Here is an 18030-nt window from a genome sequence, read left to right as displayed (position 1 = left end):
CAAAGTCTTGCTTAGTGTACTTCATTCTTCATACACAACCTGCCTTGCTTTTTAAAATACAAGCTTTGTAATGAAATCCCAAGACAATGAAGTGCCTTTTCTGATAGCTATTTTTGATGTGATTCTTCCATTTAAAAATGAGATATTCTATTTTTCTAGAAGACTCTTACAAGCCATGCGACAGCAGTAAGACTAGTGCTCCCACCTCCTCCGTGCAGCCCAATGTGGAAAACAGTAGCAGCAGCAGTGAGCTCAATTCTCCCCCGAGTGACTCTGCTCAGGCCGCTGATGACCCTGAAAACGGAGAAAGAGAGTCCCATACACCTGTCTCTATTCAAGAAGAGATAGGTAAGAATTCACTTCTGCCTGCAAAGGAAGCATTTTTTATTTTTATTTTTTAATATTTTCAATTTTTTGTAACTAAAAGCGTGGTGGGGTGGAAAGATTGAACTTTTCCATTTTTTCTTCCTTTTTTTTAAAAGTAGCAATTGAACTCGTTATTTATTTATTTTTTTTTTACTTCAAACAATATGGAAGCACACAGAGGGGAAAAAAAAGAAAGACCCTTTTCACCACCCTTCCATCAGCAATCTGCGTTATATTCATATACATATATTTTCGCAGTTTCATTTTTTATTATTTTTTCTTTTTCTTTCTCTTTCTCTTTCTCTGTCTCTCTCTCTCTCTTTCTTTTCCGCTCTCTTTTCTTTTTACATAAATGGGATTAACCTGCATGCATTGTTCTGCATGGTGGTTTTTGTTTATTTTTTATTCAGTAACACTTGTCAGGAATCTTGTGAGGTTAAATTCATTCTCTCGAGTTTCTGCATGATACTTACCATTCCCAGGAGCAGTGCTTCTCCACATCCTCAGTCTTGTATGTTTGTCAGCATGACCAGCAGTAGTAGCATTGCTGGTCAAATGTTAGAAATAGTTTAAAAGCATGGCCTTTACTTGGGAGTCAAAAGGTAATTCTAATAACTCACAGACATATCTGTTCTCATGCCTAAATTTTACACTATCAATATTCTTAAATAAGCATTTCATGAATTTGCATACCCTTGCTTACTAATATATATGGCTGAACATCTTATGTGTTAGTTGAATTGATTACTGATGTCTTTGCTCACATTTTCCTATGGAGTTTGAAATTTTTCTTTAGGGAATTTTGGAAATGTTTTCTGTATGGTTATTGCACTTTGGACTTACATGTATTGTTACAGTAGTTATTCATTTTTAATTATCAGCTGTCTAGTCATACCGAAGTTTCTACGTGTTTGTATGGTTAAACGTATTGATCTTTTTCTTTAGGATTTCTCTGGATTTTCTGTCTTAATAAGGACGACCATCCCCATCCCAAGAATATACATGTATTTCATAGTAGTTTCCTATAATGTTTAAAATATAATTTTATATGTGGTATGTTATCTGTGGGAGATACATTTTATTTAGGACTTTTTCAATTGCAAGTGATCAAACTAGCTTAAACTAGCTTACAGGAAGAGGAAAATTAATTAGCTCACATAGGTGGGAAGTCTAAGACATTGTTTGGCGTAAGTGGACCCCCCCAGGTATAGCTCTTCTTTCTGATTTCTTCTCTTTCTCCTCCACCTTTTGGATCTACATTTATCTGTGTGTTAATTTCCTTCTCTCCTAATACAGACAAGCTTTTTCCAAGTGTCAGGGAAGGTGGCACCAGCAGTTTGGTTTCATGTCTTCCTGAGGTCTGTGACCCAAAGGGAAGATCCCCTCCTGCTCCACATCCAGAATCCTTGAGGAAAGAACTTGAGTGGCCTATTTGGGATCCTATTGTTCTCACCCCTATGGCCAGGGAAGGCAAGGTATTATGATTGATGGCTCCAGCAGAAGTAAACTGTGAGAATGGGATAGGAGTGGCTTTCCAAGGAATGGTGCGGCCTGCAGATAGAACATAGTAAATAGTTGCAGTTCCACCCTTGGTTGCTCAGCACACACACACATTTACTCACATTTATTCACATACATTTAGTAAATATGCCTCTTATCTCATAATGCAAATAGCTTACCTACAACAGACCCCAAACTCTTTTCCATCCCACAGTTACATCCAGTAATAGTATCTAGAGTCAAATCTGGGACTTTTGTTTGTTGTTCATTCATATTGACAGGTCTGGATATGGCTTATCTGACCTTCATTGCCTGAAACACCCATTATCCTGACAGTGGAGGTACTCTGGGAAATCTAGAAGAATGATCATGGAAGACAAGGGACAAAAACATACTAGGGGGCACTTCTGGAGGCCATTCAGTTTAGCAGCCTCATTCCTGCTAGCTGCTCCTAGGGATAGCTTGCTGGGAATTGCTGTAGTATTGAACAGTCAAATGTACCAGTTTGGGAGGCTTGTAATTTTTTCCTGCAGCAGCACTCCCTTATAGGGTGCCGGGTACCCCAGTAACTTACACTTCACATCCCAGGAGGTGAACCTCTCTGCATCCTCAGTTTGTCAGCTTCATAGACCAGTAACTCTTGCCCTCCATAGTCTGTCCCTCGCCAAAGAGGCTGAGGGAGAGCTAATCTGCACTCTGCTACCCAGTTTTCTCACAGTGAGCCACTACTTCATTATTGTTAACTGGGGAAGTGCTAAGGTTTCAACTCCGCGCACCTTACGCTCGCCAAGCAGGTATTCTACCACTAGGCAGTGCCACCAGCCCTTTTTTGCTTTAGTTGTTTTTCAGGGAGAGTCTCTTGTTTCTTGCCTGGGCTATCCTGGAACACACACTTTCTACTTAAGCTTTCCTCATAGCTGGGGTGACAGGTATATGCCACCATGCCTAGCTTTTTCATTGAAATGGAGTCTTGTGAACTTTTTGCTGGTGTGCTGGGGCTGGCCTCAAGCTGGGAACCTCCTGATCTTTGCTCTCCAAGTAGTTAGGCTTACTTGCATGAGCACCTGTGCCTGGTCTGATTCACTCCTTTGTAATTGGAAAAATACAGCTCCTATACAGAGTTGGTTTAGTTACGACCTCTACTCTCAGCCTCATTCCCTTTCTCCACTGTTTCAGGATTTACTTGGTCATGAATTTACTCAACTTGACAAATGGCAAAGATTAATTCTGAAATAGTGGCTGTACATTGAGAGATTTCTTTTAAAAAGCATTTGCCTTTCCTTTGCTATTTTCAAGAAATCCAAAGTAGACCAAACAGTATGTATAAACTTGTTGCTCCAGGTTGTTTTGGATGGTCCCAAGAAATAGGCACCTAAGTTCAGCCTCTTGGTATAAAATTCCAGCATGAATAGACTCATGAGCTGAGACCCAAGAAAAAGGGGAATGGTCTGACCAACCATCTCAGGTTACCAGCCTTCTATCCCAGCATGGCAAGATACTTAGCGTCCCCATTCCATTGTGATTTCATCAGTACCATACTTTGGACTCAAAGTCTTAAAATTCTCTCCAGAATTATGTAGAACCTATTTGTTTGGCCAGAAATCCATTCATTCACCTTGCTTGAAATGGAAAGTGAATTTTGCTAGCATGGTTGACAGGGAAGTCCAGTCTTATTGACAGCCTCAGGTGCATTATTTCAACTAACATTTTATAGGGTAGAAGTAGCCAGTTCCCTACTTACTAACAGAAAAAGCAGAGATCTGTCTTTACCTCCAGATTTTATTAGCATTAGCATTTTTTTTTTTTTTTTTGGTCAGTTGTGGGGCCTGAACTCTGGGCCCGGGCGCTGCCCCTCAGCTCTTCAGCTCAAGACTAGTGCTCTACCACTTGAGCCACAGTGCCACTTCTGGCTTTTTCTGCTTATGTGGTGCTGAGGAATCGAACCCAGGGCCTCATGCATGCAAGGCAAGCACTCTACCACTCTACCACCTTCCCAGCCTACCTCCAGATTTTAAACAGTTGGGTAGGATGCTGCATTTCTTGGGCCATCTAGCCAGTTCCTAGAATAGTCACATGATTGTTTTGGCCAATCTCTGGGTCTTATTCATAACAGAGGGGCAAGATACTTGATAGGCAGCCTGCCAGCAATATATGATAGTGGAAAGAAAGGATATAAGACACAGGTTAAGTGAAAGAGGTTTACTAAGTTGTCTTACATCATTTTGCCCCCAGAAAATGAACAGCCAGTTTCCCAAACCTGTCTTTGTCCTTATGTATTTAAAATTGGCATCATTATAATATATTATGAAGTAAATTCTCTGTCCTTGCCATATTGTGTCTTAACTTTTTTTGAAAAAACTTTAAATTAAAAAAGAAACAAGGAAATAACAACTGAAAAAAAAAAGAAAGAAACAAGGGCTGGGAAGGTGGCTCAGTGGTAGAGTGCTTGCCTCGCCCTGGGTTCCATTCCTCAGCAGAAAAAGCTAGAAGTGGTGCTGTGGCTCAAGTGGTAGAGCGCTAGCCTTGAGCTGAAGAGCTGAGGGACAGCGCCCAGGCCCAGAGTTCAGGCCCCATGACCGACCAAAAAAAACAAAACAAAAAACCCCGAGATTTTGTGCATCTACCTAGCCAATGTTAAGCCAATGGTGGTGCTCTAGCTTTCGTATGGATTAACCTGTTCAGCCCAAGGGAGGTTGGTTGGTGAGTGAACAAAGCAGAGATGGCTTCTGGGCAGTGTGATCCATCACTTTAAAAAACAGTTAATACCAGGTGCCAGTGGCTCATGCCTGTAATCCTAGCTACTCAGGAGGCTGAGATCTGAGAATGGTGGTTCAGAGCCAGCCCAGGCAGGAAAGTCCATGAGACTTTTATCTCCAGTTAACCACCAAAACACTGGAAGTGGTGCTGTGGCTCAAGTGGTAGAGCACTCGCCTTGAGCTGAAGAGCGCAGGGATAGCACCCGAGCCCAGAGTTCAAGCCCCATAACTAACAAAACAAAAACAAACAAAAAACTGAGTTATCAAAATGTTGAAAAGACTTTATTATATTAAGTATATAAGATAAGCTCAAAACTGTTAGTTCCTTACACAGAATTTCAGTGGAAATTATTCTAAAATTCTATCCTGAAATCCATACTGAATATAAGGCAGCATTGTTAATGTGTTTTGAGTTACTATGTTTAGTACTTGTAAATTTCTAGCAGCTGCTCATATTTTCTAATAGATGAGCTTTGAAACAGATATTTCAGCACATTTCTATTTTTTATGAAACAGAAATGACTTACAATGAAGTTCTAAATTTTTTTAACTAAAATACTTAAGAATTAATGAAGTTTGCTTTTGTCTATTCAAGGATTTTTGTCTTTCTGGATCTTGAACATAGTAAAGCATTCATAAAGCATTCCTGTCAACAATTACTTTGTGGCTTTTTTGCTTGACACTAGGTGATTTCAGACTAGAGAAGTCTAATGGGGAGGTCGCTGAGTCCCCTGGTGCTGGAAGAGGAGCATCCGGCTCAACTCGGATCATCACCAGGTTGCGGAATCCTGACAGCAAACTAAGTCAGCTGAAGAACCAACAGGTGGCAGCTGCAGCCCATGAAGCCAATAAACAGTTCAAGGAGGGCAAAGAGGTCTGTTCCTTCTGTTTAAAACCAGCACCTATACAGGATGAAGTACTATGATTATTTGACATTAAAAACCAGGGCAACAAGTTTTATTTTTTTATTTTTTATTTTTATTTTTGGGTCCAGTCGTGGGGCCTGAACTCTGGGCCTGGGCGCTGTCCCTCAGCTCTTCAGCACAAGGCTAGCGCTCTACCACTTGAGCCACAGCGCCACTTCCGGCTTTTTTCTTTTTGCTTATGTGGTGCTGAGGAATCGAACCCAGAGCCTCAGGCATGCAAGGCAAGCGCTCTACCACTGAGCCACCTTCCCAGCCCCAAGGGCAACAAGTTTATAGACCTACTTTTGAATTAAATTTGATCCATTTGTCAGGGTATTAGTGAGTGATGAGCAAAATTGTTATTTAGCGTTGTATTATGATTTTTAAAAAAAGCCACTTGTACAGCTTGCTGTAGTCCATACATAGAAATGCTGTAAGAGCCATGGATTCTTTTTTTTTTTTTAGTCGGTTGTGGGGCTTGAACTCTGGGCCTGGGCGCTGTCCCTCAGCTCTTCAGCTCAAGGCCAACACTCTGCTGCTTGAGCCACAGCACCACTTCTGGTTTTTGAGCGGTTTATTGGAGATAAGAGTCTCACGGACTTTCCTGCCCGGGATGTCTGTAAACCTCAATCCTCAGATCTCAGCCTCCTGAGTAGCTAGGATTACAGGTGTGAGCCACTGGCACCCAGCGTCCATGGATTCTTTACTAGGACCACTTCTAGTGAACTGCAGCCCTTGGTAGAGCTTATCTTGGCAATAGGAAACCGTGCACAAGGATTAAAGCTGGACACATGGATTAAAGCGAGTACTCAGTGTCTTCCCCGAGGAGGAAGAAGTGACTGTACCCAGGTCTCCCAGATTTGATAATTATTTACAGAGTATTTAAGCAAGAATTAACTTTATAACAGTTGCTTTGAAGTGTTGAAGCCATCTTTTTGGGGGGATTTGTCTGCCTGGGCTGGCTTCAAAGCTCAATCTTTGGATTTCTGCCTCCTGAGTAGCTAGGGTTTTAGCTACCAGCACCTGGCTGAAACACCATTTTGACTGTGACTCTTAGTGAGGTATGCCCTTTTTTTCAGTCATCCATTCCACTCATTGAAAAGCTTCCTGACATAGTGTTTTCCTTACTATGTCAGAATTGCTGTGATATTTTCTTTCCTTTTTTTTTTTTTTTTTGTTTGGGGGGGGGGGTCCGGTCATGGGGTCTGAACTCTGGGCTTGGGCGCTGTCCCTCAGCTTTTCAGCTAAAGGCTAGCGCTTTACCACTTGAGCTTCAGTGCCACTTCCGGCTTTTTCCTTTTGCTTATGTGGTGCTGAGGAATTGAACCCAGTGCCTCTTGCATGCAAGGCAAGTGCTCTATCACTGAGCCACCTTCCCAGCCCTGTGAGATTCTTATCTCCAGTTAACTGCCAGAAAAATCACAGGTGGTGCTGTGGCTCAGGGTGGTAGAGCACTAACTGAGCAAAAGTGCTCAGGAACAGCACCTAGGCCCCAAGTTCAAGTCCCAAAACTGGGGCGAAAAATTGAATAAGACCTACTGTTAGTTTCATAGTCCACTAGAAAATTGGGATTAACTTGAAAATACTATCTTTAAAGTATCCATGGCTCTTGAACTGAAGCTAGAATGATGAAAGGAGCAGACAGAAATAGAATTGTTAGGAGTTAGTACGCATAAAGCCCTCCTGTAGTCCTAAAGCATGGATTGTAAACTTGGCATAATGATAGGTTAAAGGATTTACACACTTAGTTTCATGGTTGTTAGAGATTCATGGACATAGTCATCAGTAGTATCTATCGTACATTACTTAATTTTTTCCGCTTTTTGGCATATCTGCTTATTTAGTTCTAAACAGTTAACTGACACTTCTTTTTTTTTTTGAAGAAAACAATCTCACTATATTATATAGAGCAAGACAGCCTTGAGCTTCTTGTGCTACTCCTGTCTCAGCTTTCCTGAGTGCTGAGATTATAGGAGTGTACTGCCACCCTCAGCTCTAGTTTTCATTTAAGTTTTTCAACTTCAACAAATCTGTTATAAAATGTATCTTGTTTGGAATGATGGTCATTATTGAAAGACAGTTGATTAGGTAAAATTTGCATCTTTAACATTAATAATGAGTTCTTTTTGTTTTCTTGGTCAGGTACTGGTAGTTAACTCTCAAGGAGAAATTTCACGGTTGAGCACCAAGAAGGAAGTGGTCATGAAAGGAAATATCAACAATTATTTTAAATTGGGTCAAGAAGGGAAGTATAGAGTCTACCACAATCAGTACTCCACCAATTCATTTGCTTTGAATAAACACCAGCACAGGGAAGATCATGATAAGAGAAGACATCTTGCACATAAATTCTGCCTGACTCCAGCTGGAGAGTTCAAATGGAATGGCTCTGTCCATGGGTCCAAAGTTCTTACCATATCTACTCTGAGACTGACCATCACCCAGCTCGAAAGCAACATCCCTTCTTCCTTTCTTCATCCCAATTGGGCTTCACACAGGTAGAGGAAACTATGTTTTAATTTATTGCTGCAAACATGCTAGATACTTAGGAAATGATTATTGTATCTGTATACTATTATTACTTATTAATGCATACAACTGTACAATTAAAATGCTGTTATAAATGAAGGAACTCTGTATTTGTGCAAAAGACAGGAAGTTAGTAGAAGCCAAAATTCCAGAAACATTCTAGAAGGCCAAGGAATTGGGAGGTCTAAATGATCTCTGGGATTCCTTCCAGTGTTTGAAATCTATGATTTCTGTGAGCTAGAACTTTCCGCTTCCATTCTATTGGTATTTGTCACCTAGGACCCTTTTTCATATGTGTCATAAAATGAAGTCATTGTTCTTTCAATTTAAGATCAACCTAGTGAAATGGCTTTTTTTTTTCTTTCTTCTGAAATTTAGGGCAAATTGGATCAAGGCAGTTCAGATGTGTAGCAAACCCAGAGAGTTTGCATTGGCATTGGCTATTTTGGAGTGTGCAGTCAAACCAGTTGTGATGCTCCCAATATGGCGGGAATCTTTAGGACACACCAGGTGAGAAAATTCTGAGTAACTACACTATTCTCTGAAATGCTGGTTCATCAATAATTAAAGTTACTGGGTTCAAGAGATCATCATATTAAGGACTTCATTTACCTTTTCGGTCTTACTAATTTATTTTATTTATTTATTTATTTTTGTCCAGTCCTGGGGCTTAAACTCAAGGCCTGGGCACTGTTCCTGAATCTCTCTGTGTGCAGTATTGTAATGAAGACCAAAGAGATCAAATACATAAAATGGAAAATACTTTTTTTTGTTGTTGTTGGTCATAGGGCTTGAATTCTGGTCCTGGGCGCTGTCCCTGAGCTCTTCAGCTCAAGGCTAGGGTTCTACCACTTGAGCCATAGCACCACTTCCCAGTTTTCTGAGTGGTTTATTGGAGATAAGAGTCTCATGGGGGCTGGGAAGGTGGCTCAGTGGTTGAGTGCTTGCCTTGCATGCGTGAGGCCCTGGGTTTGATTCCTCAGCACCACATAAGCAAAAAAGCCAAAGTAGCACTGTGGCTCAAGTGGTAGAGCGCTAGCCTTGAGCTGAAGAGCTGAGGAATAGTGCCCAGGCCCAGAGTTCAGGCTGACAAAAAATAAATAATTAAAAATAAATAAATAAGTATATATATTTTTTTAAAGAAAAAAGAGTCTCATGGACTTTGCTGTCTGGGCTGGCTTTGAACCATGATCCTCAGAACTCAGCCTCCTGAGTAGCTAGGATTACAGGTGTGAGCCACCAGCACCCCTCTTCAAAAATACTTTTATGCTGGGTGCTTGTGGCTCATGCCTGGAATCCTAGCTGAGATTTGAGGATCACAATTTGAAGCCCTGGACAAGAAAGTCCAGGAGACTCTTATCTCTAGTTAATCACCAAAAAGCCAGAAGTAAAGATGTGGCTTAAGGGCAGAGCACCAACCATGAGCAAAAAAGCTCAGGGATAGTTCTTGGGCTCTGAGTTCAAGCTCCCAAAGCAGCACTTTTTTTTTGGGGGGGGGGCAAGGGGGTCCGGTCGTTGGGCCTGAACTCTGGGCCTGGGCACTGTCCCTCAGCTCTTCAGCTCAAGGCTAGCGCTCTACCACTTGAGCCATAGCTCCACTTCTGGTTTTTTCTGCTTATGTAGTGCTGAGGAATGGAACCAAGGGTCTCATGCATGCGAGGCAAGCACTCTACCACTGAGCCACCTTCCCAGCCTTTTTTTTTTTTTTTTTTGTCGGTTGTGGGGCTTGAACTCTGGGCCTGAGTGCTGTCCCTCAGCTCTTCAGCTCAAGGCGAGCGCTCTACCACTTGAGCTACCGTGCCACTTCCAGTTTTCTGGTGGTTTATTGGAGATAAGAGTCTCACTGACTTTCCTGCCCAGGCTGGCTTTGAACCGAGATCCTCAGATCTCAGCCTCCTGAGTAGCTAGGATTACAGGCGTGAGCCACCAGCGCCCATCTTTTTTTTTTTTAATTTTTAAAAAATTTAAAAATGCTTTCAAAGTGAAAAACATTTTGCTGGAATTGAGCACTTACATATTTAAGAATTTATTCTGACTTATATACTCGTGTAGATTTAGATGTCTGGCAAAAGAACATACAGCTTCCAAGTAGGACTGTGTGTCTTGAGTAGGTAGTTTTTGGAAACAGATAAATTTTGTGACTTGAAACTTCTATTTTATCCCTGATAGAATTTTTTTTAAAATAAAACTTCAGTTTCTCGAGAGTTATTACAAGTGCCAGAAACGTAGCTTAATAGTAGATAGAAAATGCTAGGTATAGTGGTATGCACTTAATAATCCCAACACTGATGGCTGAGGTAGGAGGATTGGGAATTTCAATCCAGCCTATCTTAAAAATAAATAAATACAGCTGTGCACTGGTGGCTCATGCCTGTTGTCCTACTACTCAGGAGGCTAAGAGGTAAGGATCACAGTTCAACGCCAGCCCAGGCAAGAAAGTTCATGAAATACCTATCTCCACTTAACAACCAGAAAGCTGGAAGTCAAGCCCTGGCTCAGTGATAGAATACTAACCTTGAACAAAAAAAAGCTCAGGGGTAGCACCCAGGCCCCAAGTCCCACAACTAACACAAAAAAAGAAAATTTAATAATAATATATATACATCAGCCTCCAGTGTCTCATTTCTGTAACCCAAGCTACTTGAGAAACAAATCAGGCGGATCAAGGTTTGAGCAAGCCTGGGCAAAAAGTTGGTAAGCTGGATGTGGTGGCCTACACTTCAGTCATTCCAGCTACTATTGAAGCAGAGTTCCAGGCTGGCCTGAAGATAGCACTGAAAGGACTGGTAGTTCACGTGGTAGAGCACCTGCCTGGCAAGCACCTAGCTCTCTTGAGCTCAAACCCAGGACTGCCAAAAAGGTTTTAAAAGTGCCAAAAAAGACCAGGCTCTGGCCTATAATCCTAGCAGCTTGGGATGCTGAGATCTGCGGATCATAGTTCAAAGCCAGCCTAAAAAAAAAGAAAAGAAAACGTTTAGGAGACTAGTCATAATGACAAACCAGGAAAAAAAATAAAATAATCTGGATTACAAAGACAAAAGTAGAGAAGTGCAGTGGCTCTTGCTTGTGATCCTGCTTGCTCTGGACGCCGAGGTCTTAAGATCTGCATTTGAAGTCACCCTTGGCAGACAAATCTAAGAGATTTTTATCTCTAACCAATCAGCTACAAACCACTGTGGCTCAAGTGGTAGAGTGCTAGTCTTGAGCAAAAAAGCCAAGCGAGAGCATGAGAAACCATTCAAGCCCTAATACTGGCACCAAAAAGACATACCCTCCCTGCCCAAGTAAAACAGCCAGAGTTATAATATTGGTGACAGCCTTTCAGTAGGTCAGGAAACATAAAGTGGTTCTTACTTTTCACTTTATACTATTAAGTAAGTATATAATAGTTTTGTAAAAAATATATTTTGTTGATTCTTTTTTTTTTGGTGCTGTCTTGGGCTTGAACTCAGGACTTGGGTGTCATTCCTGAGTTTTTTTTTGCTCCAAGCTAGCACTCTACCACTTGAGCCACAGTGCTACCTCCTGCTTTTTCTATTTATGTGGTATTGAGGAATCAAACCCAGGGCTTCATGCATGTCAGGCAAGCACTCTACCACTAAGCCACATTCCCAGCGTAGGTTATTTTTTAAGTAATGATAAATTATGATCTTTTTGAGAAATGTACTGAATTTTTGTTGAAAACAGTAGCTAAAAAACAGGAAAATATCTAATGTTCTTTATAAGAATTACTGTCTTGCCTATTTCAATTATTCTCCTGTTAACATATTAAGTGAATTTCAGTAGCATTAAAATTTTTCATTGGATTTTCTGTAGAAAATCACAAATTATTTGGAAAAGACTGGTGGAATAACATAAATGTGGCCGGACGTCGTTGTACACACCTGTGATTCCAGCTCTGCAGGACGTGTCAGGGTCCTGTCAAAGGCTGGCTCGTAGCCATTAAAAACAGCTGAAGCAGAAAAGGACTGGGGATGTGCCAGGCACCAGAGGCTCCCGCCTGTAACCCTAGCTACTCAGGAGGCTGAGATCTCAGGATCACGGTTCAAAGCCAGCCTGAGCAGGAACGTCCATGAGACACTTGTCTCTGATAAACCACCAGAAAACCAAAAGTGGTGCTGTGGCTCAAGCAGTAGAGTGTTAGCCTTGAGCTGAAGAGCTGAGGGACGGCGTCCAGGCCCAGAGTTCAAGTCCTATGACCAACAAAACAAAGGGGGGATGTTCCTTTGTTGTTCAAACCCCTGTATTCGAACCCCGATTACTCCACATCTAGCCTCTGTGCAGCCAGTTTTATGCTAGTTACTGAATTTTCCAAATTCACGTTTTTTATTATTTAGAATACACATTGTAGTAAAGCTACAAGGGAAAGCTAGGTAACACTGTATATAAAAGGCAGTAATAATTGCCAAGATCATTGGTTATTGAAAAAAGTTCAATTTCTTAACTTTCCTGTATTTTATGTATTTTTAAAAATTTACTGGAAAAGATTCCAGCAGCAAGATCAACAATGAAACCTTCAGTTTCCTAGGAGTAAATTAAGAAAAATGCTCAGTATCTGTATAAATCAATCTTGAAACCTTATCTCCAAGTAACTAGCAAAAAAAAAGAAGAAGGTAGTTCATGCCTGTAGTTCTGTCAGGAAGCTGAGATCTGAGGATCACAGTTTGAAGCCCACCCAGGCAGGAGAGTTCTGGTACTTTTATCTCCTAACTGACCACCAAAAAATAAAAGGCAGAAGAAGTAAAGTTGTGGCTCAAGCAATAAAATGCTAACCTTGAGCCTAAAAGCTCAGAGGCAGTGCCCAGGCCCTGAATTTCCTGCATTTAAGTTCTAGGTCCAGTGCATAAAAAGGCAGAAGTGGACCTGTGGTTTAAATGGTAGAGTGACAGCCTTGAGAGGAGTTCATATCCCACTACTTGGTGCTCAAATGCATGCATATATACCTTGTAACTATAAACTTGAAATATATAGCCCTGTGGATAAGATTTTCTCTCTTTGGGCTATGCAAGTCTTGATCAAGAGGATAACATTTTATCTAGGAAAATTGATAGGCAAGAATAGTCACAAAGGGGAATAGATACCAAGACTAGAGCCAGGCATGGTGGTACATTCCTATAATCCCGGCACTCAGGAGGCAGTGGGAAGCAAGAGGATTGTATGTTGAGGCCAGCCTAGACTGCATAATGAGATCCTGTTTGAAAGAACAGACAGGAATTAGAGCATATTTAGAAAATAACCTATAGAAGAAGCAGGGCAGTGGAGTGGAGTAGACTCTGGAATTTAGCAATAGATCTAAAAATGTGAATTTCTATGGAACATTATACATCAGAAGAGGAAGGAGCTAGTGGAGCTGTGGCTCAAGTGGTAGAGCACTCACCTTGAGCCGAAGACTCAAGGTGACAGCGCCCAGCTCACGCCTATAATCCTAGCTACTCAGGAGGCTGAGATTAGATGATGGTGGTTCAAAACCAGCCCGGGCAGGAAAGTCCGTGAGACTCTTATCTCCAATAAACCACCAGAATACTAAAGTGGCACTATGGCTCAAGTGGTAGGGCGCTAGCCTTGAGCTGAGGAGCTGAGGAATAGCACCCAGGCCCAGAGTTCAGGCCCCACAACCAACCAAAAAAAATAAAATAAAAAATAACCACCTAAAAGCCAAACAACCTAAAAGACCTCAAGAAAACATGAATTAATTTATATTTTTGTTGTGATGCTGTCTTTTTAAACAGATATAAAATCCAGATGTCATAAAGGAGAAAAACGGACACATGTATTTAAAATTGGGTGGAAAAAAATTTTGTTATAATCAAACTCTAAAGACAGATGACACACTGAGGAAAAATATTTGCACCATAATGGAAAACTTCCCTTAATTGACAAAGACCTTTGATAAGTGAAAGGGATTAATTTAGTCCAATACAAACAAGACAAAGGATTTGAACAGACATTGTACAGACAAATAAATATGAAAGGCTAGTAGACATGAAAACCATTCCTTCTCTTATAATTAAAGAATGATAAGATAGTACCTTTTTCCCTCTCAGTTGAGCTGGTAGTTAGGAAGTTTGATACTCTAGTGATGGTATGACACAGCTTGTTGGCTTTTTAGTTGTGGCCAATTTGTTCCTCAGAATTGTCCACTACGGGGCTGGGAATGTGGCTTAGTGGTAGAGTTCTTGCCTGGCATGCATGGAGCCCTGGGTTTGATTCCTTAGTACCACATAAACAGAAAAGGCCAGAAGTGGTGGTGTGGCTCAAGTGGTAGAGTGCAAGGAAGAGAAGCTCAGGAACAATGCCCCAGGCCCTGAGTTCAAGCCCCAGGACTGGCTCCCCCTACCCCCCCCCAAAAAAAAATTGGGCACTACATGCTACATTGCATTAAATGCCAGAAATTTTTGTTGTAATCCACACAGAGGGATATCCCCACTTGTGGTGAGAGGCATATGTTACGAGTTGTAACTTCAGTGTAGTAGCAGAGCTAAAGACTCCAGGGCCCTGAGCAGTACATGCAAATTATGGGTGAGGTAGCACTCCATTGCTCCATGTGACCATGGTGTTGTACAAGGGACAGTGTCATCTAGTGCCAGAAATTTCTAAACCGCACTGAACTACCAAGCTGCCTGTATGCTACCTCTCTCTGTAAGAATGATCTCAGTGTCAGTGCAATTGTTAGCATCACAGATTGCCTTTAACACTACCACCTCAGCAAAGTGCAGCTTTTGGTGATGAGAACAGACAAACTTGCCTTATAGACAAATGCCACTGTCCATACTGAGCACCAAGCACAGCTGTGGGCTCCTGGAGTTTCACTGTGATGTGATTGTCCACATAGCACTTGGTTCCTGGCCTCCGTCACTGCTGAACCTGGCTTTTCAGAGTGCAGAGCACCCCACGAACACAGAGCCATAAAACTTGGTCCTGGCATAGGCTGGTTTTAGTGCAGGACTGAGACTGCTAGCTTGCTCACATGCAGTGCTCTAGAGCTTGCTTTGCTCCCTAGTTTCAAGAGTGTTGGTAAAGGATGGTGTTTCAGTACGTAAATGAGTTTCTAATGGGGACCCACCCCTGCTGTCTCCTCCTGTTAGTGTATGAGACCCTAAAGGAACTTTTATGGAGAATGTCTCAGTACTGCTTGTATGCAGCTAATGCATGAACCCTCACCTGCAGAAGGCTGTGTGCTGAGGACCTGTCATTAGGATACAAAGCCTTCTTGAAATTGAGGAGATGGGGGCTGGGAAGGTGGCTCAGTGATAGAGTGCTTGTCTTGCATGCATGAGGCCCTGGGTTCGATTACTCAGCACCACATACACAGAAAAAGCCAGAGGTGGCGCTGTGGCTCAAGTGGTAGAGCACTAATTAGCCTTGAGCTGAAGAGCTGAGGGACAGCGCCCAGGCCCAGACTTCAGTCCCATGACTGTCCAAAAAAAATTGAAGAGAAGAAAGGGAGAGAGAAAGGTTTGTTTCTTTTTCAGATAGGATCTCACATGTAGTTCAGGCTGGTGTCAAACTCCTCATACTTCTGCTGCAGCCTCCCAAGTGCTGGGATTACAGGTGTGGGCTACCATACCTGCCTATTGTTGTCAGGGTTGTTTTTTTTTTTTTTTTTTTTAATCTGTGTTCTGACATGAAAAGATTTGCTGATTACAGAGTTCTGAGTGTGGTCAGTACCCTTTATGGAAATGTGTAGTAGTCAGGATTAGCAAATGCATGGAAGAAAACAGGAGCATTTCCTTGAAGCAGACATGCAGCAAGATAGCGTTCCTTATTTTTGCTGTTTTGTACTTTGATTTTTCTTGTTACAGTACTTCTACTTACTTTTGATAGATAAGATGGGATTCTGGGGTTATAATTAACCAGCCTTTGCTTTTGTGCCTAATTTGCTGTGTTGCATTTTCAGCTTTTTATTTACCTCTTTGAAAGTTTACATAAAACTCTGTTTTTCTGCTTGTAGGTTACACAGGATGACATCCATTGAGAGAGAAGAGAAGGAGAAAGTGAAGAAGAAGGAGAAGAAGCAGGAAGAGGAAGAAACAATGCAGCAGGCCACATGGGTGAAGTACACATTCCCTGTCAAACACCAGGTAACACAACTCCATCCTCTTCAGCTGAGCTGGCCACTTCTGAGACATTGAGTAATTAATACAGTTGTGATGAAGTTCATCTTTCTGGTACTTTTCTAAGCATACGTTTCATTTTCTTTTTAGCAGGGGGGCTACCAGTGCTTGAACTCAGGGCCTCCCACTCAGACATTTCTTGCTCAAAGCTGGCACTCTCCCACTTGAGTTACATCTCCACTTTCAGCTTTTTGTTGGTTAAGTGGAGGAGTGTCAAGAACTTTTCTGCCAGGACTGATTTTGAACTCTGATCCTTAGATCTCAGCCTTCTAAGTAAGTAGTTAGCATTACAGGTGTGAGCCTGTACCCAGCTGGTACCCAGCTATTAGCATAGATTTCTTTTAATGGAATACAGATGGAAAATTGGTTTCACTTTCTCATTTTAGAAAGGAATGAGGGGCTGGGAATGTGGCTTGGTGGTAGAGTGTTTGCATGAAGTCCTGGGTTCAATTCCTCAGTACCACATAAACAGAAAACTCCAGAAGCAGCTCTGTGGCCTTGAACAAAAGAAGCTCAGGGACAATGCCCAGGCCCTGAGTTCAAGGCCCAGAACTGGTGCAAAAAAAGAAAAGAAAAGAAAAAAGATACGTTCATCCATAAATGTTTGATTCCATGAGACAGATTAGTTGATACCTTTAATTTGTTTGATTCTTAGTATTGTTTAACAAGCATGAACTTCTACATGCTTTTTAACCATGTTGTCTAACAGAAATGTTTGCATTCATCTAGGTGTGGAAACAGAAAGGAGAGGAATACAGAGTAACAGGATACGGTGGTTGGAGCTGGATTAGTAAAACTCATGTTTATAGGTTTGTTCCTAAATTGCCAGGCAATACTAATGTGAATTACAGAAAGCCATTAGAAGGAAGTAAGTGGTGAATTATTTTATGCTATATGTAATATTTAAGTAGTAATGTTGATTTATATGCAGAACAATTTTTGATATGTATTATTTTCTTAGAAATTCATAGTATATTAACTTTATTGTTTATACTTATTTATACTATTGGGATTTTGAACACAGAGCCTTACACTTGGCTAGGCCAGTGCTCTGTTACTACTTGATTCACATCTTCCCTTTTCGATTTGATTTTAGTTTTGGTCTTGGTGGTGGTGGTGGTGGTGGTGGTGGTCATCGTTCTCATTATTGTTGTTGTTGTCGTTGTTGTCGTCATCGTCGGGCTTGATCTCTGGGCCTGGGCGCTGTCCCTCAGCTCTTCAGATCAAGTCTAGCACTCTACCACTTGAGCCACAGCACCACTTCCACTTTTCTGGTGGTTAATGGGAGATTAGAGTCTCGTACACTACTTTCCTGCTCAGCTTGGCTTTGAAACGTGATCCTCAGATCTCAGCCTCCTACTAGGATTATAGGTGTGAACCACCCAATGCATGGCTTGATCTGGTGTGTGTGTGTGTGTGTGTGTGTGGTTAGCTCTTGTATTTCGTGTGTGTGTGTGTGTGTGTGTGTGTGTGTGTGTGTGTGTGTGTGTGTGTGTGTGTGTGTGTGTGTGTGTGTGTGTGTGTGTGTGTGTGTGTGTGTGGTTAGCTCTTGTATTTCACCCAGGACAGGTCTCAGACCACAATTCTTCTGCGACCACAGGCATGGGCCAACACAACACATCTGACTTGTTTTATTGAGAAAGAGTCTTGCTAACTTTTTTCCTGGGCTAGCCTCAAGTTCTAGCTTTCCCAGCTCTCCCAGTTTCTGCTCCCAGAGTATCTCAGATTACAAATCTAGTCCACGCCCTGCAGCCAGCCATATTTTGGATAAAAGCATTTTACTGAAGTTTTAGTAGTATGCAAAATTAGTATTGTAGTCGACTGATTAAACTCTAAAGTTCGCAAGATTCTAATTTAAAT

The 18030-nt window shown here is 41.6% G+C and overlaps 1 protein-coding gene across 8 annotated transcripts in view; it reads left to right on the top strand.

Annotated features, from left to right (window-relative positions):
- Positions 1-18030, top strand: part of Bptf (bromodomain PHD finger transcription factor) — a 130123-nt gene that overhangs the window by 53147 nt on the left and 58946 nt on the right. For 4 of the 8 annotated variants that reach the window (XM_069993102.1, XM_069993100.1, XM_069993097.1 and 1 more), the window contains exons 6-11: positions 160-348; positions 5309-5496; positions 7670-8025; positions 8435-8566; positions 16008-16137; positions 16900-17038. In XM_069993102.1, the coding sequence (XP_069849203.1) occupies positions 160-348; positions 5309-5496; positions 7670-8025; positions 8435-8566; positions 16008-16137; positions 16900-17038 (1134 nt within the window). The remainder of the gene's footprint in view (positions 1-159; positions 349-5308; positions 5497-7669; positions 8026-8434; positions 8567-16007; positions 16138-16899; positions 17039-18030) is intronic. The other 4 variants (XM_069993103.1, XM_069993101.1, XM_069993099.1 and 1 more) reach the window with 2 other exon arrangements.

This window comes from Dipodomys merriami, unplaced genomic scaffold (genome assembly GCF_024711535.1).
Source record: "Dipodomys merriami isolate MVZ:Mamm:240054 unplaced genomic scaffold, mDipMer1.0.p SCAF_42, whole genome shotgun sequence".
In the NCBI taxonomy this organism is placed as follows: Eukaryota; Metazoa; Chordata; class Mammalia; order Rodentia; family Heteromyidae; genus Dipodomys; species Dipodomys merriami.
Note: the sequence above shows the minus strand (reverse complement) of the source record. Positions and strands in the feature narration are given on the sequence as shown.